This window comes from Protopterus annectens, chromosome 1.part2 (genome assembly GCF_019279795.1).
Source record: "Protopterus annectens isolate FY-2018-M chromosome 1.part2, PAN1.0, whole genome shotgun sequence".
NCBI lineage: Eukaryota > Metazoa > Chordata > Ceratodontiformes > Protopteridae > Protopterus > Protopterus annectens.
This window is the reverse complement of record NC_056727.1, coordinates 509,359,563-509,386,877: the sequence shown is the minus strand read 5'-3', so window position 1 is coordinate 509,386,877 and position 27,315 is coordinate 509,359,563. Positions and strand designations below refer to the sequence as shown.

General features: G+C 44.4%; 1 protein-coding gene across 1 annotated transcript in view; it reads left to right on the top strand.

Annotated features, from left to right (window-relative positions):
• The window catches only part of MRPS5 (mitochondrial ribosomal protein S5), a 1,107,643-nt gene that overhangs the window by 550,236 nt on the left and 530,092 nt on the right, over positions 1–27,315 (top strand). Inside the window, exon 5 of the mRNA XM_044057334.1 lies at positions 4,186–4,220. Within this exon, the coding sequence (XP_043913269.1) occupies positions 4,186–4,220 (35 nt within the window). The remainder of the gene's footprint in view (positions 1–4,185; positions 4,221–27,315) is intronic.

Below are 27,315 nucleotides of genomic sequence, written 5' to 3'. Positions count from 1 at the left end.
GAGGAATCTCTGGGCATTTGTGTTCTGGCATGAGTAGTTCTTCCAGTCTGTGTTTGGGTAGTTGAAGTCAACCAGGATCATGGTAAAGGGTTCAATCTTGATAGATTCAAATAAGTCTAGATAGGCAGTTTTGGCATCTTGAGTCAGATTTGGGGGCCGGTAGCTAGTTGTGATTTGTATGGGGGTCTTGTTAATGGTTAACTGCACCTGGAATGTCTCCTGTGCATCATACTGTTTGACCCGCCTGGAGGTGGGTATGTCTTTAATATATATTGAAACGCCACCTCCTTTGGCTTTACTACCCCCAGTTTTTGGTCTGAATGTATGATAGGATGATTAGCCAGGTATGGCTGGGTTACTCTCTGCAGCTTTGAACCAGGTTTCTGTGACTATGCAGATGTCAGCATTTTCCAGGGTTAAGAATGCTTGCAATGAGTGCAGTTTCATGTTTAGATTCCTGCATTTAGCAGCATGACCTTTAATTTGGGTTTTGTTGAAATTGTTATGTTGGTAGTTTTAACCTCATCACTTTTTCTAAAAAAGGCACTATGGGGCAGGCAAGTGCCGTCACCAGAAGTCCAAGGGAGACAGATGCAGGTCATCTCTGCCAAAGAATCATGGTCTGTCGATCATATCTTCCCAGGGTGTCAGGTACTGGATCCCCCAGGAATGACAACAGAAACAAAGCCAATTGTTAGTCAATCATTTTCTGTTTGTATTGAAGCATCATTCTGGGTGACAGTAGAATGCTGTTTAAGGCTAGGGACATACCTGCCTGGGACACACATTCAGGGAGTTCAATCATGTGTCTTCATGTAGGCCAGGGAGGTATGTCTCTAGTCATTCACACCAACATGGACTATGACAGAGTCTTAACAGTACCTGTTGTCGAGAGACTTGAGTGTGTGTGATATGGCGGATTCTGGCCCCTGACAGACAACTAACCATAACTTTCCCTTATCCAGCCTAGTGAGAGGCACATCTGTCTCTCACAGTGGAGTCTCCTATGACTAGTATGTTGGGTTTATGGTTAAGCCTTTGTGGTTGAGAGACACAGGTGTGTGAAGTATGCGTGGTATGTGGTGTGGAGGGCTGTGAAGATCGTGCGTGTTTTTGCCTCGGTGGGCTCCTTTGTGTGGGTATGTTTTTTTTTGAGGACCTCCACATATGTGGGTGGTGGTTGAGGTGAAATGATTGTGCTGACAGCCTTCTCAGTGCCAGATATACTGGCCTGTGCGGGAGAGAGCATGGACTCTAGGTTCCTAATGTCATCTGTTGATTGTGCTGCAGCTACATGGTCCAATGCTCATACTTTTGTCTCTCATTACAAATTGGATATTATTTCTAGAAATAGAGCCTCCTTTGGTTCATTGGTGCTTCTCCTTCCATGAGGGCCATCCAAGAGCAACTTAGCTGGGGACTCTGTTCCATAAACTGAGGAAGAATGAATAGGACAACATTAGATTTAAAAGTTATGTTCTTACCATAACTAGGTATCGGTTATCCATTTTCATTCTTTCTCAACTTCCCTCCCATCCATCCCCCCATCCAAAGCTTCTGAATTGACCTATTAGACTGTATTGGAACCTGTAGTTCTAGGTTTCAGACTTGTCTTTCTGTCTTTGTCTCCTGTCTCTGTTGGTACCATTGGGACTGGACAGCAAACTTGATCTGGGGCTTTGGTGATAAACCAGAGCATTCTGGGTACAGGGAGGAGCTCGAGAGCTGGATCCTAAGTCTGAAATAAGCGTCCAAGCTAGATCTGAGAATCTGATCCAAACCCATACATTGAGGAAGAATGAAAATTTGATAACACAGATTCTTGGTTATGGTAAGAACATAACTTTTAATTCTGCTTGAAGGATTCATGGTTATGTTTAGGCCTATTGTACGAGTGTAATGTCACTAGTTCTGAGAAATTCTCGGTTATATTAGATGTTGAATCTTTAAATACCAGTATAGTACAAAATATTTTATATATTTTCTAAGAATTTATGTAAGTAAATATACAGATATGGACTCAACAAATATGTTGGATTTGGTGTTGACCAAGAATAGTTTTGTTTGAGAGAGATGTTTACCATGAACTTAAGGGTGTAGCCATGGGTGGCTTGTGTCTCCCCCCAGCCTTTTCAAACTTAGTCATGAGTGAGTTGCTAGGAGCTTGAATACATATTGACTTTTGAAGGTTACGAGTATGTTTCATTTTACAGGAGATTTATTGATTTGTGTGTATGGAATCGTACAGAAATGGATTTAATTTTTTAAAGATATAAATGATATAGATTTTTTTATCTTTCATTTTAGATGGTAAAGGTAAAACAGTATATAATATTTAAATTTAGAACTGTTTTTGGATACTTGAAACAAATGTTTTCATAGTAATAAATTTAGGAAGAAGACATTCGTCAATCGCTACTTAAGTTTTAATAGCCAGCATCCTTACTATATAAAGTAGAATGTAGTAAGAGTCCAATTTCTCAGGCCTTAGTAGGGTCATCAGTGTTTATGATGTTTTTTTAAACAGAATGTGATTTTCTTAGATATTTATTTTTAGATGGCGGTTATTCTTCTGCAGAAATAGATGAGATTGTATGAGAAAACAGGCTTCATTCCTTAGGAAATTAAATCTACAAATAATTCTTGTATGAGAGCTTTTCCTATTCTTATCAGCCATGAGGCTTTTTTATTAGAAACATCATTACAAATAACTAGAAAGTAATTAGGGGAAGCCACGATTTAATCTAAGTTTTAGGTTCTCACCCCAGTTTTTGTTTCAGGAGAACTAAAAATTTAAAAAATATATTTTTTTGAGTGAAGAAATATATCATCTATTAATGTATGTCCTTTTGGTTCTTATTCCTGAAAGGACTGTAAAATGTGTACGTTTATTAACTGTGGTCAAAGTGTAGTTTTAAAATAACCAGGACATGAGATTTTTACCAAAAAGCGGTGTAACTGTAAATCTTACCTGAGTAGTTTACTTGGCTATCTGTTGCCCATGTGAGAGCTGCTACGTGGGTAACACCACTGGAATGCTGTCACAACAAATCAGCGGTCATTCAAATGCACTTGCCAGATATAAATCTAGTTGTGTTGAGTTTATAAAAAGTTCACTTTTTGTGATTGATCAAGTAGTTAGTATGTGTAATATTAACAATTTTCTAGAAGTTAAGGAGTTGAAGTATCAGCTTTTTTTGGCTGCACATATTAGTCTAGGATTAAATGAAAGTACTAATATTAAGTGTATTTTATCAGTGTAATATGTTTTTGTTTATATTGATTTTCATTTTTAGATGGTATGCATACATATATACATTTTTTGTATGGATGAGCTTAATGGTTAATCATGTGATTTTTTTTTTTTTTTATCTAAATGTTTAAGATAAAACTTTTAGTGGTGCTGATGAAGTTTTTATTTAAAACAAAGAGAACAGCAGCGCTTAAGTATTTGTGTCCGCTTCTACAGTCACATTTTTTTTACTGTTGAGTGTTAAAGATAATGTTGGCTCTGCCACACTGAATAAGTTAAAATGTTCTGCTGCATGTGGATATCTTACAGAAGAATCGTGGCTAACAGAATTTAGTATGAACTACACATGAGATGGTAGAGTCCACTAGGGTTACCTGCCTTTCTTCAGCCTTACCTGTGTAGGCAAATTGGTAATCCAAGCCAAATGATGTGGATATGACGATATAAGAAGAGCATTCTGTGGCATTTTGGTAAAAATTTGTTTTTTCTAGAGCATTGTATGAGAATATATATTCATGATTACATGACAATTACTGAGTAGTTCTTTTCCTTTATATCATGTCCTAAACCAGCAGACATGTGCCCTCTAAATCTTTGGTTTCCGTGTAGTAAAAATGGGCTTATTCACTTGAATGCTTTTAAGCGTTGTACTGACTTACAGCATTGTCCATTTTTTCTAACAGTTTTCTGTTAAGTCTATGCTGTGCTTTTTTAAGGCACCTAGAAAACTGCACACCATGTTTTTTTTTCCCACAATGTTGAATGATATCTTTAAAATAAGAAAATTACAGCTGTTTTTTTTTTTCAAACACTTCAGCCATGCTTGTCTAGATTTATCTGTCAGGAAAATTACAGGTGGCATAGGATCATTTATTTAAAAAATGTTTTATTCACTGGTATAGTGACCAGCCCACTGTTTTGTCTTATCCTAGAAACTTATGAAGATTTTGAAAGCAGAGTTATAGAGGTAAGTACAGTGATTGTTTTAAATCAGCACTAAAAGCTTTTTTTTTCACTTTCTAATCTGGCAACTATTATATTGTAGGAAGGTGTTCGCTATACTTGGTTACACTAAAAAAATATATAATATGGATAAGTACTTCCTCGTAATAATTCTGCATGGAATGTTTACTGAATAAGAACAGATCAAAAGTTGTCATGCGTAAGGAAATACCAGATATATGGAGCAGTACGGTATAACTGTAGAGGCTGGATAATAACACTTAAGTACCTCTTGGACATATCTTACTGTTCTAAACAGTTTTTTTCTGGTTCTTTTGGTCACTAAGCATAATTGCAGACATTGACAAAATATCTGTTAAAGCAAGTGTTTGGTTGATTGACATGTTCTGTATATTTTTGGGGAGAGATTCAGAAAGGGAAGAGTTGGATTACAAAACACAGTATTCAAAAATGTATGATTCAATCACTTTTGCATTGGGAAACTGTGTATCCCATTTTCTGTTAAAAATGTGAATTCAGTGTCCTCCTCCTCTTTATTTTAATATTTTATCTACTGTGATATTTTAGTAATACAGCAAGTGACACTGCCCGGCTACAGCTTGAGGTCTTTATTCTTGTTTATGACAAGTTTGCTGATCAATAAATTACATTTTCCAAAAAAAAAATACATTTATTTTTTATGCTTGATCCATCTTGTTATGGTCTAGTGCTGAACAAACACATTTTTATGTTATTTTTGTATTGGATTTTGTTGTGTGCATGTTTGGTGGATGTTTGGTGGAATGTTGGACATTACTTGGAGACATCTGCTCTGGTTTCAAATGTACATGCTTTTCTGTAACTCAGAAATGTACCTTAACAATATATTGCTGGCATTACTTTTCCTAGAAGTTCATTATGCCAGTAACTGTCACAGTCTTAATCTGTGAAATATCCTGCCAAAAGGTACCCTAAATGCTTGCCCAAATTTGAGAGTTGTACCTTCCACATTGGCTTCGGCTGACTCCCTCTTACTCTGATGGAAGAATGCACGTGATATAAGAGGGATGTTGGCTAATGCCCTATTCAGTTTTTCAGCATCAGTAGCATAGTCGCATGAATCTTGAGCATGGTCAGTCTGTAAGTTGACCTGCTGCCAGAGGAAGGGTAAGACCCAGCAGAGGAAATTCCTTTTGCCTTTTTTGTAGTGGTAATAGCAGGTAGTCTGCTGTCTGCTAGCAACTCTGAATTATAGTTATTTTATTTCATTTTATTTATTTAATTTTTTTAATATATATATATATATATATATATATATATATATATATGTGTGTGTGTGTGTGTGTGTGTGTATATATATATATATATATATATATATATATATATATATATATATATAACTGCATTGACTGTGGGGAACCGATCCCTGATATGGGTTTATATTCCCATGTCTTTTTTGCTTCATTTTGAAGCAGACCTTGTAGACTTGTATGCATTGTGCTAGGTTCACCCCTGGGGCAGTCAGAAAGAGTGCTAAATCTCTTTGTGAATTTTGCAACTGAGGGAGGGGGCACAATTGGTGCCATTCTGCTGTGGTACTTGCTAAGGCTTCTATGAGCCTTCCTCGAAGTGCAGCCATTCACGAAAGTGAGAATAGTCATTTGGATGCCATTGGTTTCTGTATGTGTAGCAACACTGAATTTAGTGAGGCACTTTCACAGCCCTTATCTTCAGAGTCAGTTTCATCAGGAGACTGTGGGTGATAGCTCGTCCTTCTGGAAAAAGATGTTGAGATTTTAGCCAGCTCTGAAGTCTCACTTGTGTGTCCCAGCTCCAAACACTCAACTTTTTCTCAGCAAGATTGAAATTAGTAACCTCTCCGTCTTAGCTTGCGAGAAGGTACCTGGAGATGTCAAGGTCTTGGTCACCGACCCATGAATCGAAGTATTTATGGCAATTTTCCCAGAGAGGCTGATGCCTAAAGCATCCAGACGGATGGCTAATAGCTTGCTTCAGTCTAGGGCAAGCAGTGCTTCAGTCCAGTAAGCTTACAAAGCTTATACACAAAAGTCTTTCCAACTGGCTGAGGGTTTTACATTTCCTTAAGTCCAAACACTCTCCCTTAGAAATTCCTGAGGTGTCAGAGGTCCCTTTTGAAAGGAGGAGGATGGAGCCACCTCCTTGGAGGATTCTTATGCCTCAGATTCCAAGGCAGATAAACTAGTTATTTTAGCCAACTCCCTTCTGTCCATATTGGTAATTCTGACAGCAAGGACACCTTATCTTGCTTTTCACCTCCAGAGGATTTCTCCTTTGGGCACACCCTGCATAAGATGAAAGATGAGTTCCAGTGCGAGTCTGAGGAATACTCAAATCAGCCCTCTCCCAGCAAATCAGGCCCATTTGCTCCCCAGTACTTAAGGAGAGGCGAGGGTCATTATTTAGATAGCCATCAGGAATAGTTCAGGGTTTTTTCTTTTATGTTTGTCTCCCTGAGAAGGGGCCAGGCTTGGGGCTTGATCATTTTTTTCATCCCTTGTGTCCACAAGGGACGTTGCCAGTAAGCAGCCTTACCCATCTTTGATTTCCACCAGGGAAATCTTTACTTCCCATTGTGATCTCAGTGTCTGCAACACTCCCATTCTCCCAAGCCTGGCTTCTCCAGTGCCAAGGACGTGAATTGATCCCAGGTTGCTTGGGTCATAGTCAAAGGTCTATCCTTTCTTTACCACAGAGCCAGACTTTTGTCTCATGGAACTTGTTTTAGTTTTACTCGAGTGTAGTTACTACAGTGGAAGGGATGTTTCCCTTTATGTAGGTGGTACTCTGACATATGTGTCTGTTATTATGAAGTTTACCCAAGCTTTTCTTTAATTGTATTTGCTATGTCCCTAGGTAAAGGAAGCTGCTTGAGGGCAGGACCAGGAGTGTGTGTGTGTGTGTGTGTGTGTGTGTGTGTGTGTGTGTGTGTGTGGGGGTATTGACGAGCAGCACGAGTACTACCAGTGTGAAAAAATAACTATTTATTTATTGATATCTGCTAATATAAGAGAAACAGGCTACAGAATCTGAAATATGTACATGCCTGAAAAGCATGTAGAACATGAAATTTACTGTAACATAAACATGACAGAAAATATTACATCTGATGTTGTCACTTTCATTCATTCATCAACAAATAGATTTGGTTCTGACCCACGGAAACGACTCCACCTCTTTTTTTAGCTCATGGAACACTGAAACCTTTGAGCTCCTCCCTTACCCATAATGCATTAGTCCCTTAACATACCCCAGATCTTGTTTGCCACCTTCCTGTACAGATGTGGGGCCAGATTCACGAAGCCTCCGTGTAAGAGTTATAACTCTTACACGGAGGTTGCAGTTAAACGGTGTGATGTCAGCATGTCATGCATATGCATGAGGTGCATGAGGCATGCTGAATCACACTAGTAACTCTTACACGGTCCATGTAAGAGAGTAGGGGGCGTGTCTGTAGGCTAAGCCCTGCAAGCGGACACGCCCCCGGAAGACTATAATGGCTGAAAGTAAACAGCCACGAGAGAGGCCATGGAAATGTGAATAAACACACTACACAACACATGCCCCGACTGACCATCAGTGTATAAAGTGAATAGATGTTATAAAATTAAATTAAAACCTTTTTTTTTTTTTTGAACCCCGTAAATGTTTGCTACAGTGTGCGCTCGTGTGCGCGGGTGTGCTATTAGCGCAATTGCAGTTAGCAGTCAATGGAAAAGGATATAAGAACTAAATATGCAAAGTAAGCCAAGAAGTAATAGCTTAGCGGTAGAGTTGCTGGCCTAAGAGTAGGCAGGCAGGGTTCGAGCCCCCACAACAACCTTTTTTTTTTGTAAATAAGCACTAAAACGCCCCCTGACAGTATTGTACAAATGTAAAAGTATTCCCTTTTGTAAAATGCAATGAAATGGAGCATATACTTTGAAGTAACACAAGAATAAAATAGTCAAAAATGTACTCTTAGCTAAGCTGCTGTGAGACAGACTGCCCGTAGCTGAGTAGTGTTTAAAAAGCTGCAAACTGCGTGCCCGTTGCTAAGCACCGGTTTGACAGGCTGAAACTGTTTGCAACTAGCTGTGCTAAGCTGAACATGTGTGTCACTAGCCAATTAAGGTTTAGCCCAGCACACGTTTAGCGGCGCTCCACAAGCTAACTGCCAGTGTGCATGTGTGAGCTCAGCAAACGAAAGCAGACCTGGTTTAAAGTGCTTAAAAGTGCCTTTATGGCACTTTGATTGACAGGTCCTGTACTCAGTTTGAAAGTTTGCTAAGAAAAATAAATTCCCACTGTCAGTCTCGAACCCAGGACCTTGGTAACATTAGTCTGTATGACCCACCACTAAGCCATGCCAGCCTTACAAAAGCACAGTGCTAAAATAAGTATAACATGTAATAGTAGGAATCAGTATAAAGGCAATATAGGAGGTGTACTATCCAAAGCATGTCAGGTAGAGTTTCAATGGCCAAATTACTGGATTCCCATACTAGTTCAGTGTTAACAGAAACAGCCCTGCTACTTGTTAGCTTGTACATAATAAAGTAAGGTAATGTACATATATGAAGGTATGTATAGCTACACATACATATATATAAATATATATTAATACATATGAAAGATAGTTGTAGGTGTCAGTATCCATACACACTCACTACAGGAAACAGTGAACATAAATGCAGCAACCAGAATCTGCAACACAGACTGGCTCCTGTGAGACCTACTAACCCCTTTAACTGCTTAAAGGTGCCAACAGCACTTTGATTGATAGGCCCTATACTCAAGTCAAAAGCAGAATATAAGCATACTAGTAGGCCCTACTACAAGACCATTGTAACACTAGTCTGTATGACCTACCACTAAGCCATGACTCTCATAGTGCTAAATAAGTGGAACATGTAATAGTAGGAATGAAGATAAAGGCAATATAGTATGTCTACTACCCAAAGCATGTCAGGCAGACGTTTATAGTCCCAATTACTGGATTCCCATACTAGTGTAGTGTTAATAGAAACAGCCCTGCTAAATGTTAGCTTGTACCCAATAATGTCAGCTAATGTACATATATGAAAGTATGTATATGTACACAGATATATATATATTTATATAGCAATACATATGACATATAGTTGTAAGTGTCAGTATGCAGACACACTCACTACAGGGAACAGGCAAGAGAAATGCAGCAACCTGAATCTACAACACAGCATGAAGCATGGGAGATGTACTAACCTTCACACTCACAGAACACTGTCAACAGCATACCAGCATGGTCCACGCCCTACAATCTGAAAGGGCAACGCCTATCTCACATACCCTTTTATAGCAGTGTCCTGAAATCACAGTGAGACATGCAATCAGTACACACCTGGCTGCATGTAATTAGCAAATGCTGTCTTACAATTGGTGCAGAGGCCATCACATGGACCTATGCAGATACCTACAAAAGCATTGAGTACCCACACTACACTCATGCAATACATTCATTGCACAAAACCTACAGAGAAAGAGTGAGAGAGACAGAGAGAGAAACAAACAAATATAACGACAGCCAGCAGCAAAAGCAGCAGCAAACAGAAAGCAGCAAGCAGCAACAAGCACCACTGGCACAGCAACAGCTGCCACAAACACAGGTAATGCAAAGTAGCAGGTTAATCCTGTGTATACTGTGACACCTCCAAATGTATCATAGTTCGCTATCTATAGGTATGTGCATGAGATAGGTTGTGTGTACATAGTCCTGAAATATAAACATATGTAATATTGCTGTACATGTTGCCCATACTTAACACTTCCATAGCTTAGAACACAAGGCCAGTTGTGCATATGATGCAGTAGTTCCCAGGGTCAGTAGAGGTTCCTCCTCATTGGTGTGGGACCACTGTGTATGTATGGCACTGTTCAGGTACATATCATGTAGTATGGCCAGGGATTAATATCAGTCTGTCATGTGGTGCTATGTCCTCCAGGGGTGAATGTAGCACACATCCAGGGATACCATTTCGTAACAGTGATGCTATGTGTTCTGCAATGATGAGGGTGGCTCTCACCTGGACATGTGAGAGGATAGGGAGGTGACAGTCATCTGGGATAACTAATACCACATGTGTAGGAGAATGGGGGGGGTACCTGCACCTAAACTGCAACAATGTTGCCAATATCTGTGCATTTGGTGAATGTGAAGCATCTTAACACTGCTGACCACAGATGCCTTGCCGTCATGTGAATCTGCCCTGTGCTGCAGTAGCCTCCTACTGTTGTTATACAATATGCCTGTATCTGTACTCCACTGGACAGGATTAATAAGTGGTGTGCAGTTGTTCTGGGTTAGATATGTGTGTGCACAGTACATGCAGTATGTGGGATGTCTGTGGTAAGCATATGCAAAGGTGCTGGTGGTGTGTGTTGTGGCTTCCACTGGCCCAATGGGCTGCATGGATAGCATCACTGTCATAACTACTGAATAACTGTGTAATTAAATGCATACATAGCAAGGTAGTGTACTGTGCTTGTGGTGTTGTTCGGATTTGTAAATCCAGGCTGAGTAATGTGTGCACATCACAGGGTTGGGTTGGATGGCAACACACATTCAGTATGTAGGGATGAACACCCAGAATGTGTCAGACGTGTCGCCTGTGCAGAAGTATCTGGCCATTACCTGTGCATCCCCCACAACACACACACATGCAACATATGGCAGAAGTACTATAGCTGTACACACATGTTCATAGGTTCATACTAGACTATTTGCCCTAGGGCATTGGTAAGCCTAGTAGAATGTGTTTGTCTTTCGCCACCCAATTACAAATTATGCTGCTATGCCCTTGTCCGATGTTAGTATACTGTGCCTCCGTCTAACAGTGACATAGAAGTGATACCTGGGGTACAACTATGATCTACATCCAGTCATCTAGATTCCTATGGAAGAGCGTCAATGAGGGACTCTGCCTAACCTGTAGTGTGAGCTCATTACAGAGTGAAGGGAGCCTCTCGGTTAGGAATATGCCCCTCCAGCATGTCCATGTATGTCAGTGCTGAGGTCCAGCTCTCCTGAGCATGTGGCTGTATGGGACTCTGATTGCCTGAGGTGCAGCATGTTCATTACTGCTGGGTAGGACATGGCTGTATATGGCACGCACAGATTGCCTCTGAACAGGCAATAAGCCACTGAGTCCAGCTGGATTTACTTTACCTGGGCAGCATATGACATCTGTGTGAGCCATTGCATCCCCTTGATGAGGTACTGTTGTCCTGTACCAGTTGCTGTGGGTGTCTGGTTAGGTACATCCCAAAAGGTGCATTGTACGCAATTATAGGCTTGATGATGGATGAGTAAAGAGGCACAATGACCTCCACTGCCATACATGTGAATCCCTCATGATTAGCTGGGCTATATAACATGTCTCTCAATCCACATTGGCCATGTGGTTGACAAATGACAGACCGCTACCATGTTTCTTCCCCAGGTCCCCAACCACGTCTTCTGTACTCAATGGCCTAACACCTATGTTGTACTGTGCCACCAATGTGGATGCGTGGGAATCTGCATTGAATACTGATACTCCCCCTCCTTTGTTCAACTGTTGGGGCTGACAAGAATGGTAACAGCTATAACCTGGTAGTACTGGTGTGCTCCTGTGAAACCTGAAACAGGTACATGTTAATGCACAGATATCGATGTCCAGAATGTCAAGTAGGGTTTTGAGTGCGTGCATCCTTAGGTCTAGACTTCTGGTGTTGAGTAGCATCACTCTTACTTCCTCATCCTTTGTGATACAAATGGATGTGGGTTTGCCTTATGACCCTTGCCTAATACAGGCACTATGGGTGTAGCAAGAGGCTCCGCCAAATTCCAATAGGACAGGGGCGACAGGTGCAAGCTGTCCCTAGCAAAGCATACCACCCCAAGACTCAAGGCATTGGCACACCTGTGAATGACACCAGTATGTCAGTCAATTGTTGGAAGGGATCATCGTGCCTTGATATTGTGGCATGGTTCTAGGTGAGGGTAGGATGCTACTCAAGGTCAGGGTCAAACTGTCTTGGGCTACGTGCTCAGAGAGCTCTGTACTGTCTCATGTCATGTAGTCCAGGGAGGAATGTGTCAGGCCATTCACACCAGCATGGACATTGACTGAGTCATACCTGTACTTGCCTTGGGGTTACCTGAGTGTTTGTGTTATGTGGCAGGTCATAGTGGCCGACAGGCTGCACACCGTGACCCTCACCTCGTTAAGCCTGGTGAACGTGATGTTAGTGTGCCTGATGATAGAGGCACCTAGTACAGGTGTATGAGGTGTGTTGTTTACTGTTAATTGCTGTGAGTGTTCAGCACATTGGCTTTGTGTGATATGTGTTGCACATGTTCGTTTCCGTGGTAGTGGTTGCATGGATGTCTGCTTAGGAGGTCTCTGCTGCATAGGCATAGCTGTGGTCCGAGCCTACAAGTATGTTCATGTGTGATCATGTGTGACCTGCAGCAGGGAACCTGAATCTTGTGCCCCAGGTACTGATGATGATGAAATGTCTGTAATGGTGCAGGAAGGTGTGTCTGGGTCCACCATTGGTCAGCCAATTGACAGTACACAGCTTTCAACCCCGTCAATGCGCACAGTCATCCTGCCGTTACATCCTTTGTCACCATTGTCCCTAGGTGATGGACAGTCTGCAGTGGGCATAGATCAGGGTAATGTGGTACCTGTGGTACATGCATCCCACAAGGCAGCCATGAGCAGGGGCCTCCAATGGTACCACGCAGACAGTCGCCCATGGGTTCTCGTGGGGGCATCCGTGGCCGTACTGCCTCTGGCTGATGTGCCCAAGGAGGTATGTCAACCTCCACTATGTTTCGAACTGTCATGCAGGCACAGGCACGTATGGAAAGGTACACCAGACAGGGTCTGAGGGAGCTGAGAGAATGTCGCACAGCCATGACAGATGGCATGCGTGACGTTGCAAATGCTATCCGTAACTTCACAGATGTCGTTGACAGACGTTGTGGGGGCATAGAACAGCTGCTCCACAACCAGATGTCCATGGGCCAGGGCCATGGTGCGCGCATGCGTCGGCGTGGCGTATGCCAGCAACAGCACCAGCTGGCAGTGGCCGCGGACGACAACAGGCCCACTCGCGCACCTCAAGTGCCAGCCCCAGCAATGCTGGGTCTGTGCTGTCATCAAGACGCCCCAGGAGACCACGTGCACGTGGCTCTGGACAGTCCCAACAGGGAACTGTGTCCAGTCAACACACCCCTGCTTCCGATGACAGTACCCAGTCTGGGTTAGTACCGGATACGGCCCGTAGCACCCCTGCCAGGCACAGGTACCGTGTCCGTGCCCACAGACACTGATCTGGATGACCTGACAGATGCAGTCTGTGGCTGTCTACAAAACCCTGTACATGGCAGCCATTATGTGGGACTGTGTGCATGCTTACACACATGCAGAAACCTAACACCTAGGGCAAACACATACACACACACACTGCACCAACACCGGTCCACCCTGTACTGCTGCCCTCATAAACACACATACACACACATGTCAATTGGTGTTACCAGTGGCTGGCTTGGGCATACCTAACCCACACCCTGTGCATATGATGACACTGTGCCACCTCCTGCATACTACAACATCGGTGCAGGTAAAGGTAAACACATTGCTGATGCACAGGGTGACTACATAGATGTGTATAAGTAGTAACATGTTGGTAACTGTTCACTGTTCCAGTATAATTGTGTGTATATCCCAGCAGTCCTGCTGCAGTAACTGTATGACTGTCCTCAATTGTTATATGCACCCATACTACTTACCAAAGTGTACCAGCTGCACACCATCACATGCTAACATTGACTATGGCAATGCGCATCTTGTGCTGTTACGTAGATTCAGCTATATGTAACTGTTCTGTCACACATGCATTTATACACACCCTGCTACCCACACAGATGCACAAGCTCACCTGCCATTCCCATTATTTATCACCCTACATGAGTAGCTGTTGATACATGACAGGTACACATTTGAGAAGTGCACTATGTTGTTTACTACTGGCGTCCCCTTCTCTACCTGTACTCACAGGGTGCAGGCAACCTCATCGGTTGAAAGATGTAATGTGCATCAGGTACTGTAGTACCCTGATTGCCACATCAAACATGTTTCCCTTATGGAAATGCACACACAGACACATCCCACATCCACACACTTGCCACATTCAGGCTTCAGAGCACTATCTAGGTATATTTGGGTACATGTGCGTGTTACAGTAGCATGTAACACTATACTGAGTACTGGCAGTTGTCTGTTGTCATGTTGTCTGTATAGAAATTAAGAATTGTTTGATTATCCTACTCCGTTTTGTGGACATTACTTGAAGAAGTGTTACCTTACATGTGTTATTGGTACCACCAGTATGTCAGTCAATTGTTGGAAGGGATCATCGTGCCTTGATATTGTGGCATGGTTCTAGGTGAGGGTGGTAGATGCTACTCAAGGTCAGGGGTCAAACTGTCTTGGGCAAGGTGCTCAGAGAGCTCTGTACTGTCTCATGTCATGTAGTCCAGGGAGGAATGTGTCAGGCCATTCACACCAGCATGGACATTGACTGAGTCATACCTGTACTTGCCTTGGGGTTACTTCAGTGTTTGTGGCAGGCATATGTGGCAGGTCATAGTGGCCCGTCACAGGCTGCACACCGTGACCCTCACCTCGTTAAGCCTGGTGAACGTGATGTTAGTGTGCCTGATGATAGAGGCACCTAGTACACACCAGGTGTATGAGGTGTGTTGTTTACTGTTAATGGCTGTGAGTGTTCAGCACATTGGCTTTGTGTGATATGTGTTGCACATGTTCGTTTCCGTGGTAGTGGTTGCATGGATGTCTGCTTAGGAGGTCTCTGCTGCATAGGCATAGCTGTGGTCCGAGCCTACAAGTATGTTCATGTGTGATCATGTGTGACCTGCAGCAGGGAACCTGAATCTTGTGCCCAGGTACTGATGATGATGAAATGTCTGTAATGGTGCAGGAAGGTGTGTCTGGGTCCACCATTGGTCAGCCAATTGACAGTACACAGCTTTCAACCCCATCAATGCGCACAGTCATCCTGCCGTTACATCCTTTGTCACCATTGTCCCTAGGTGATGGACAGTCTGCAGTGGGCATAGATCAGGGTAATGTGGTACCTGTGGTACATGCATCCCACAAGGCAGCCATGAGCAGGGGCCTCAATGGTACCACGCAGACAGTGCCCATGGTTCTCGTGGGGCATCCGTGGTCGCATACTGCCTCTGGCCGATGTGCCCAAGGAGGTATGTCAACCTCCACTATGTTTCGAACTGTCATGCAGGGCACACACAGGCACGTATGGAAAGGTACACCAGACAGGGTCTGAGGAGCTGAGAGAATGTCGCACAGCCATGACAGATGGCATGCGTGGCGTTACAAATGCTATCCGTAACTTCACAGATGTCGTTGACAGACGCTGTGGGGGCATAGAACAGCTGCTCCACAACCAGATGTCCATGGGCCAGGGCCATGGTGTGCGCTTGCGATGCGTGGCGTATGCCAGCAACAGCACCAGCTGGCAGTGGCATGACGACAACAGGCCCACTCATGACCTCAAGTGCCAGCCCCAGCAATGCTGGGTCTGTGCTGTCATCAAGACGCCTGGAGACCACGCACGTGGCTCTGGACAGTCCCAACAGGGAACTGTGTCCAGTCAACACACCCCTGCTTCCGATGTCAGTACCCAGTCTGGGTTAGTACCGGATACGACCAGTAGCCCCTGCTAGGCACAGGCACCGTGTCCGTGCCCACAGACACTGATCTGGATGACCTGACAGATGCAGTCTGTGGCTGTCCACAAGACCTGTACATGGCAGCCATTATGTGGGACTGTGTGCATGCTTACACACATGCAGAAACCTAACACCTAGGGCAAACACATACACACACACACTGCACCAACACCGTCCACCCTGTACTGCTGCCCCTCCTATGACAAACACACATACACACACATGTCAATTGGTGTTACCAGTGGCTGGCTTTGGGCATACGAACCCACACCCTGTGCATATGATGACACTGTGCCACCTCCTGCATACTACAACATCGGTGCAGGTAAAGGTAAACATTGCTGATGCACAGGGTGACTACATAGATGTGTATAAGTAGTAACATGTTGGTAACTGTTCACTGTTCCAGTATAATTGTGTGTATATCCCAGCAGTCCTGCTGCAGTAACTGTATGACTGTCCTCAATTGTTATATGCACCCATACTACTTACCAAAGTGTACCAGCTGCACACCATCACATGCTAACATTGACTATGGCAATGCATCTTGTGCTGTTACGTAGATTCAGCTATATGTAACTGTTCTGTCACACATGCATTTATACACACCCTGCTACCCACACAGATGCACACGCTCACCTGCCATTCCCATTATTTATCACCCTACATGAGTAGCTGTTGATACATGACAGGTACACATTTGAGAAGTGCACTATGTTGTGTACTACTGGCCCCTTCTCTACCTGTACTCACAGGGTGCAGGCAACCTCATCGGTTGAAAGATGTAATGTGCATCAGGTACTGTAGTACCCTGATTGCCACATCAAACATGTTTCCCTTATGGAAATGCACACACAGACACATCCCACATCCACACACTTGCCACATTCAGGCTTCAGAGCACTATCTAGGTATATTTGGGTACATGTGCGTGTTACAGTAGCATGTAACACTATACTGAGTACTGGCAGTTGTCTGTTGTCATGTTGTCTGTATAGAATAAAAGAATTGTTTGATTATCCTACTCCGTTTTGTGGACATTACTTGAAGAAGTGTTACCTTACATGTGTTATTGGTACCACCACCTTCTCTTTAGTAGTTTGTTTGTATAGGGTGCTATCAACATCACTGCTTGTGAAGGGTAATGACCACCCTGCAGTGCATAGCCCCATGTGGCAAAAGCCACATCCCACCCCATCATTGTGCACACACACTAACCCCACCAACAGTAAAACACATACTTTCCATTTGCAAGATTCAAACCCATACCTAACTGTGTTATGACAGTAGAAACAGACACATTAGCAGAGTGTGCTATTTGCAGTAGTTGCAGAAATCCCTACTAATGCTGTACTTAGAGGGTGCTGACATCATCTGTGTGTAGGAGGAGGGATGTGCACCCTGTAGTGTGTTCTCCCAGTTGTCAAAAGGCAGTTAACCCTCCCAGCATAGTGCACACATAAACCCCACTCATACTAACACACATATATTCCTTTTGCAGGATTCAAACCGCTACCTAACTTCGTTATGACACTGGAGAAAGGCGCATTAGCAGAGCTATGCGAATTACTGGAGGACTTACTACAGGTAATATAGTTATACAGTCCTGACATCATCAGTGTTTCAAAAGGGAATCTGCATCCTGTACTGTACTGTCACAGTTGCTAATAGGGACATTTCCAACACACACATCGATGTGTTTGAGGTTTGCATATGTGGGGGATCCAGTACTCCAGTGTGATGAGTATATGGTTTGATTGCAACAATGAGGGATATACTCCGAGTGGTGAGCTGTTTGTACTCATGGTTGTGATGATCAGGTCTAGTATATCTTCCCCTCTTGTGGGAAGGTTGGTTACCTGTTCCATAGCCAAAGAATGTATGATCTATGTGAACCCTAGAGCTTTGGTATTGTGGCTTGTGTAATGTTCACAGTCTATGTTTAGGTAGCTAACGTCACCTAGTATGATGGTGTTTGCAGAGTAATCTAAAATGTCCTGTGTCAGCATGAAGGCTGTGTGGGAGTCCTGAGTTTGAGAGGGTGCTGTAAGAGCTCCTCTGTGTCTCTTGCCATGTGGTCCAGGGAGGTACGTCTCAGGTTGTTTGCACCAGCATGGACAATGTCTGCCTCATAGCTGTACTTGCTGTGGAGTGACCTGTGTGCCTGTGTTATGTGGCACATGCTATCACCCGACAAATAGCTAACTGTGACCCTCACCGTGCTCTGTCTGGAGGGCGGCACGTCTGTCAACAGCTCATGTCAAGCAAGTTCACACCCCTCATAAATGATGTGGAAACCTTCAAAGGCCCAAAGCCTGTTGACAATATGGACCAGACTGCAGATACCTCTATAAAGGCATTCTATGACACATTCAGGAATGCATGGATCATGAAGCCATATAGGAAAGCATGACCCAATTCTCCAAAGGCAGATGTCATGGGTGCCGGACACCAGCCATAAACACACTATACAATAGAAGGATGACGCCACTACATGATACAACAACCTCCCAAAATGTGAAGGCACCACTGATGAGTATTGGAAGACAACTACAGGCACCCATATGATTGTCTAAGGCCATCTTTGAGAGAGGGTTCCACAAGCCACTGAGGATAATCACAAGGCTGCCTGTAGTTATGTTAGTAACCTGGGTGGTAATACCCAGATATGCTCAGAGGTAATCCAAGATGTCACACAAAATACAAAACATGCAGACATTGCCATCATCATAGTGGGCAGGTTCAATGCTGCCTTCTCCCCCCACGACACCAAAGGGCACATATGTCTCGTGGCACAGTGCTGCCCCCCCTGACATCACAGATGCTCAGGTAAGACATGCCCTTCCCAAAGCAATAAACACTGCATCAATGGGACCAGACAGTGTCCCAGGCTGTGTCCTACATGAACCATGAGAAGAGCTACACCCAGACATAACACCACTGTTCAATCCCAGCCTTAATACACGGTATGTGGCCAGAGAGTGGCATACAGCAACAGTGGTCCCTCAACATTCATGTGGTGCCTTCACGGATCCTGGACACTACTCGATCCATATGTCTGACTAGCTTTGTCTGCAAAGCTATGGCAAGGATCATCATGAACCTCACATATCTAGATATTGTGGACCTACAGACATGTCACCATACACAGTTTGGCTTTGTCAATGGAAAATCCTGCCTCTCCAACCAGTTTGATTTCTTTGAAACAGGTCACCAAGGCCACTGTCAAGGGGAAGGAGGTGTACACAGCCTACCTGAACCTTGCATAAGCCTTGGATACAATACCCCAGTTGTGCATTCTAGGGAAGCTCACCAGTGTACATATTAACCCCTATGTCACTATGGGTATTGCACAGTGGCTCAAGGGCAGAACACACATGGTAGAATTGCTGGAGCCATGTCAGCCTCCAACCTGGTACAAGTGGTGTCCCACAAGGCACAGCCCTGGGAGCTGTCATCTTCATTATATATTTATCATAGGTACAGGCCAACATGGAAGTACTGTGGCACAGCAAGTCGCAGGTGACTGCAAACTGGACACCATAATCAACTCACCAGCTAACACACGCACCCTCCAAAAGGGACTCTTGGAAACACACGACTTGTGCCACAGCCATGGCCTCACGCGAATGACAGAAAACGTATAGTCATCCCCTTTGTCAAACACAGAGTGACCACAACGTACCACATATGTGTTAATCCATTAAGTGCAGATGAAGGAATTATGGACCTTGGGGTACACAGGTTGATAGCATTCTACCATTTGACAACAACATGGACAAAGTGGTTAGGTAAGCATGTTATATGGGCCACATCATCATGGGATCCACATGTAGATCAGGGGTGGACATTGTGCCCTTTACTCATCCCTCATCATGCCCATTATTCACTATCATGATCCTCTCGGCATGCACCTTTACCAGACACCTGCAGCAACTGGAGATACCACATATGTACCTCGACAAGGGGATCAAAGGGCTCAAACAGATGCCACATACTGACTGGTTAAAGTAACAGCAGCTCTACTCAGTGACATACTGCCTGTTCATAGGCAATCTGTGCCTGACATAGAAGGCCAGGTCATACCCTCAGTTAATGGCCATGCTGCATCTCAGAATGTCCAGATCCCACCAGGATACACACTGGAAATACTTGAACCTCAGGAGTGATATACACAGGACATGCTGGAGGGGCACATTCACAACTCAGAGGCTCCTTCATTCCGAATATTATCCCAATAGAGGTTAGGCAGACTGACTCAGTGACTATCTTCAAGAGTGATATTAATGACAGGATGTGACATTGTAGGGTTACCCTGGGTATCACTTATGTGTCACTGTGAGACAGAGGCACAGTATACTAACCTTGGAAAAGGGCATAGCAAGACAGATTCACAATGCATGTTGAAAGGCACACATTCTGGCTAGGTGGATACATGCCCTGGGCAGACATCCTGTGCGAACCTATGGACCTATGTATCTTTATCACCATTGTCCCTATGTGCTGTTAATCACCAATGTAATCTCAATACTGTGGTAGCATGTGCAAAGGTCAGTTGTCAGTCACCTCTATGGTACAGTTGTGGAATATGTGTGTCATGTAGTAATGTCACAGCTGCCACATGTACACAGTCAACCCTATCCCCTACCCATGGATGTACATCACATGTATGAGATGGAAACATGGCCAAACTGTGGACTAAGCACTCTGAACCCAGTACTGGCATAACCTGTCTGGTGGCATGAAATACTACAGTGACAGCAATACCAATCTGATGTGGACCTACACGGACAGCAATACAAGCATGGAAACACAACAGGTCAGTTGTGGCGCCTAAGGATAGCATCCTGCATGACTGGCAGACATCTCTGCAGCTGGCACACAGGCATACATTAGGCCTGCACACAGCACGCATAACACATAGCACACAAATCCTGTGTGTCAAACAAGCACAGTCTGTACAGCTATACAACACTACTGCCGCAGTTGTGTTAGGTACTTTATTGTCCAGTACAGTGAGACAATGCTCACCAGGCTGGAAAAGGGTAGGTCACAGTGATATGCTCATGGGGCACTATGGTTCACCACATAACACAAACATACAAGTCAGTCAGATGCATGGACACATATGACTCAGTCATTATCCATGCCACCACAGCTGATGTGGGATGTCCCTCACTGGGATACATGATAGGGAACATGGAAGGGATCACTGAGCAAGTGACACAGGCTGGTAGACCCCTGACCTTGGTTGGCATCAGACCCTCACCAGGGATTCTGACAAATTACTGAATGCTAATGACTTAGTGTAGCTACAAAACCCTAGCTGAATGGTTCTTAGCATGCAGTCACTGCATTGCTATGGAATACTGTCTTACCACTCCCACAACAGGTGAAAACATGCAGCTCCTGTACATCAGCAACATGTAGACTATATGCCCCAGGCCAGGTGTGCACCCCTCACTACTAGGCTGATAGCATCTACATCTCACACTGTATGTACACATCCCACATGCTGCACCTGCACAGAAGACCACGGTCATAATGTTACTCTGTGCAAATACCATGTGGCAGGCATCACACATGGTAACTATTGAAGGTCACAGGTACATATGCGTATTTGGTACACACATACATCATGTGTGCATTGCCATAACTGGTTTAATCAATGTCTTGCATTATTGTGAGTGACAACCCACACACATGGGCATTCTGTGTGTGCAAAACACACGTGGCATGTCTGTAATCAAAAGCCATACATAATTGTGATATCGTTTAGGAAGGGGTATGTGCATCCTGTGGTGTGTTTTCCCAGTTGCCAAAAGGGATGTTTCTTTCATACACACTTACACACACACTTACCCCCCTTCACACACACTTGCCACCTGCTGGATTCAAACCCCTACCTAACTATGTTATGACACTAGAGACGGACGCATTAGCAGAGCGCGCTATTCGCCTAACTGGGAGGTTTTCTTTCCCCTGATATACTTATAGGGTGCTGACATCATCAGAGTTTAGAAAGTGGAATGATCATCCTGTGGTGTGTTTTCCCAGTTGCCAAAAGGGATGTTTCTTTCATACAAACTTACACACACACTTACCCCCCTTCACACACACGTGCCACCTGCTGGATTCAAACCCCTAACTAACTATGTTATGACACTACAGACGGACGCATTAGCAGAGCGCGCTATTCGGATTACTGGGAGGTTTCCTTTCCCCTGATATACTTATAGGGTGCTGACATCATCAGAGTTTATAAAGTGGAATGATCATCCTGTGGTGTATTTTCCCAGTTGCCAAAAGGAATGTTTCTTTCATACACACTTACACACACACTTACCCCCCTTCACACACACTTGCCACCTGCTGGATTCAAACCCCTGCCTAACTATGTTATGACACTACAGACAGACGCATTAGCAGAGCGCGCTATTCGGATTACTGAGAGATTCCTTTTCTCCGATATACTTATAGGGTGCTCACATGATCAGTGTCTAGAAAGGGGAATGAGCATCCTCTGGTGTGTTTTCACAGTTGCTAGGAGTAACATTTGGACCAAGTGTGTGAGCATGCCCAGTTCAGCCTTCCCATGGCATGTTGTGTGAAAGATGTCTCATTTATCTAAGTGTGTGAGCATGCCCAGTGTGGGCTTTACATATGTTGAACTCTGCAGCCCATCACATTTGTGGATGAGTGTGACCTTCAACAAATACCTCCAGTTTATGGTTGTGTGTTCTGTGCCATGTTGTGCAGTTACTGTCCGAATGCTTTTTGTGTGAACAAAGCAGGGAGTATACTGTGCCTGCAGGTTTTGCATGGGATACTTTGCACACAATTGTCAACATCCGTTCATACTGACCTAACACTGTAGCACTGTATAGTGTTGTGTTTCAGTACTTTCACTGTGGTGGTCAGTATCCTGGGCTTTAGTCCTATCACCGCTTTACATTTCCATAGTGTGCACAACAGCCTGGTTAGGGTTCAGTTGTGCACATCTGCACAAAGGCAGTGCCTCTACAGACCCTGGTAATTACTGCCCCATAAGCTTAACAAGTGTAGTCTGCAAATCTATGGAGAGGATCATAATTGAGCTCATAAACAAAGATATGGGGACATGCAGACATTGTACCCATCCCATTTTGGCTTGGTCAGGGGCAGATCATGCCTTTTGTACTGGGTTGACATCTTCAAATTGGTCACTTAGGCCATTGTGGGGGAAAGGCAGTCCATACAGCCTACCTTGGCCTTGCAAACACTTTCAACACAATACCCCACTCAGGTATTGTGGAAAACCCTAACAACTGAAATGTAAACCCATATGTCACAAGATGGGTTGCAAACTGCCTTAAGGATGGGACCCACAGGGTTAGAGTTGCTGGCACTATGTTAGACTCCAGGCTGGTCACAAGTGGTGTCACACAGGGCTCAGTCCTTGGCCCCCATTGTTTGTCATGTACTTCCCAGAAGTACAGGCCAACATGGGAGGACTTTGGCTGACAATGTTTGCAGATGACTGCACACTGGGCACCATGGTGGACAGTGCATCACACACGGATATCCTTCAGAAGGGACTCACAGTAACTGATAGCTGGTGCCAGGGCCATGGCCTGAAGTCAAAGTGCACAACATGTGTAGACATACCCTTCAGGAAAAGAAAGGTGACCCCAAGCTACCATATAGGTGGCAATCCTCTAAGCACAGAGGAGGTTATCATGGACCTGGGGACCCAGGTTGACAGTCGCCGTTCTTCTGAGACTCACATTGCTAAAGTGGCTAGAAAGACCTTCTACATTGCCCACCTGCTCAGGATGGGATTCACATCCAGATCTAGTGGGTCATTGTTCCCCTGTACTCTTCACTTATCAGACCGGTGATCGAGTCAAATGCCCTATTCTGGCTGTATGTCACCCAACATCTGCAGCAATTGCAGACACCCTGAATGTCCCCACCTAAAGGATCAAGGAACCCCAACAGCTGTCATATGCTGCCAGATTGAAGACACTCCCACTCTATTCACTCACATACCGTCTGCTTAGAGGTGACATGTGCCTGACATGCGAGGCCATGTCCAAACAGGGATTAATGGACATGCTCCACCTCAGAATCGGCAGATCCACCTGAACCACTAGTGCAGGTGACTTACACCTTAGCAGGGTTGTATGTTGGACATGTTGGAGGGATAAGTTATCACCCAGAGACTCCCTATGCTGTGTAATACAATCCCGGTCCATGTGAGGCAGAGCACCTTGCTGGCTGTGTTCAAGAGGTATCTTGACCTGTGGATGGAAGGTCATACGTTTAACCCAGGGATCGTCACGGTGTCACTGCTGGAGAGAGGCATGACACAATAATGGGCACAGTACTGTTTCCATATAAGGGGTGGTGTATGCCAATGAACTCTGTGCTAGGCTTATACCTGCCTTAGGGAAGATAGCCTAGTATAAACCTATGTACCTATGAACCTATCTGACCATGTTGCATTATGTTCAGATGTGAACTACTTACAACAGCCTCATCCAACATCGGTAGTGTATTCCACAACATGGGTGTACATTGGCGAACACTACCGATGTGCCTAGGCCATTTCTAATGCTAGTCGGAGAGTGTGTTTGTCCATCAACACATGTAAGTGATGTTTGCCATGACATATGTCTTGTTTAGTATACTGTGCCTCTGTCTACCTGTGACATAACATTGATACCCAGGGTAAACCTCCCATCTCCCATGCACTCATTAGGATTCCTGTTGAGGGACTCAACGAGTGTCTCTGGACAACCTGTACTGGTAGTTTACTCATGTGTGGGGGTGGCTTCTGTGTTTTGGATAATGCAGTACAGCCTGTCCTATATATGTCAGTGCTGGGGTTCAGGTCCCTCATGTGCATAGCTCCCTGCCATTCAGATTGTACAAGGTGCAGCATGTGCATTGATTCCAGCTTGGACATGGCTTTCTACATCAGGCACAACTTGCATCTGGGTGGACAGCATGGCAGTGTGTGGAGCTGCACTCTGTGTAATCAGACTACACATTACATGTGTTCCAGCTCTGTCATACTCCTGGTGAGGTACTGTTGTGGACTTTACAGGTGCTGGATGTGTCTGCATGAGGTACACCCCACAGGGGCTGTTGTGGTCATTTCTAATGCTGATGAAAGATAACTGCAGAACCACAATGACCTCACCTTAGCTAGATGTCAGACAGCATGGACCATGCAATCACATATAAAAACAGGACCGTCTCCGCAAAGGGAAAGTGTCCTGTCTGGTGGACCCCAGCCATAAACAGACTGTATGACAGATGACGGTTACTAATGCAAGACAGAGCTACATCTCCAAAAGGGAAGACAGCTGTGATCAGCACTAGTAGAAAGCTACATTATCTCATAAAGACATGCAAGGTCAACTTGGGGACATAAATCACCAAAGACAATGAAGGTAACCACACTGATTTCTCCAGTTATGTCAGACACCTGGTTGTGAACCCTCGGATATGCTCAGAGTTGGTACACAACAACATATATTCCAGTGACCTGACAGATATTGGCAACATTCCGGCGGACAGCTTCAGTACGATTTACCCCCTCCCTCACCCCCAAAAGAAGATAGTTATCACTGTTTTATGTAACCTCACTGTCATCTTGGATGTCCATGTGAGAGCCACACTCAGCAAAGACAAGTACACAGCATCCATGGGACCTGCTGGTATCACCAGTTGCATGCTATGTGAACTCCAGAAGGGGCTGGACCTGTTGATACAACTGCTATTTAACCTTAGTCTTGCTACAGGATATGTACCTGAACAGTGGCGTACGGCAACAGTGGTCCCACTCCACAGAGGAGATGCCTCCACAGACCATGGCAACTACCACCACACAAGCTTAACCAGCCTTGTCTGCTAAGATATGGGAAGAGTCATTATGGAGCTCTTACACAGACACATTACTGACCTACGGACCCTTGTTCCCACCTAGTTCAGCTTTGTACAGGGCAGATCCTGCCTTTTGCACCTAGTTGACTACTATGAAACTGTCAGTAGGGCCATCGATGAGGGCTACAGTCCACACAGCCTACCTGCACTTGGCTAAGGCCTGTGACACAATACCACACTCAGGCATCATAGCCAAGCTCAACAGCTGACATATAACGGCATATGTCGCAGGATAGGTTGCAAAATGGCTAAGAAACAGAACCCATAAAGTCAACATTGCAGGTGCCTTGTCAGATTGAAGCCAGTCACAGGTGGTGTCCCACAAGGATGTGTCCTGGGACCCCTCTTAATTGGTATTTACTTTTCAGATGTGAAAGCAAACATAGGGGGGTTGTGGCTGACAAAGTTTGCAGATGACTGCAACCTAGGCACCATAGTGAATACATCAGCCGGCACACAAATACTACAGAATGCCATCACAAAGGCAGATAGCTGGTGCCAGACACATGGCCTGAAACTGAATGCAACTGATGTGTATTCATCCCCTTTGGGAGGAACAAAGTACCCACAGATCAATACATAGACAGCAACCCACTGAGCACAGACAACAAATCAGACACCTGGGGGCACATGTAGATAGTGACATCTCTTTTGACACCCCTGTTGCCAAAGTGGTTAGGAAGACTTTCTATCTTGCCCACCTTATCATGGAGGGTTTTCCATCAAGATCATAGGAGGTCATTGTTCCACTATCCTTCTCCCTTATCAGGCCCATGATTGAATACAACGCCCCAAATGGTATGTACCTCACCCAGCAATTGCAACAGCTGGAGACACCCCAAAGGTACCTACCATGAAGATCAGGGTTCTTCAACACATGTCAGATGCTTCCAGAATAGAGGAAATCCAGCTTTGTTCAGTGTCATACGCAAGATACGACAGGTGTCCTATGCCTGACATACAAGACCATGTCCAATCAGGATTTGGTGGACATGCTCCACTGCAAGCAATCCAAATCCACCAGAGCCATGAGAGCTGAGGATTTGAACCTCAGCACATACATGTATAGGACATGCTGGAGGGACAGAGTCATAACTCAGAGGCATCTCACACTCTAGCAGAGTATCCCAGTCCATGTTTGACAGAGTCCCTCACTGACTCTCTTCAGGAGACATCTGGACAACTGCATTTGAGACTGAGGCACAGACTAGACAGAGGCACAGTCATGTTATTCAATTACGTAAGGGGTCATACTGTGTCACTACTAAGTCAGAGGCACAATCATCATAATCTATTCTGTACACTTATTACCAGTATGAGGTGCAATAGCCACATCACTATGGCTAGGCTTATACATGCA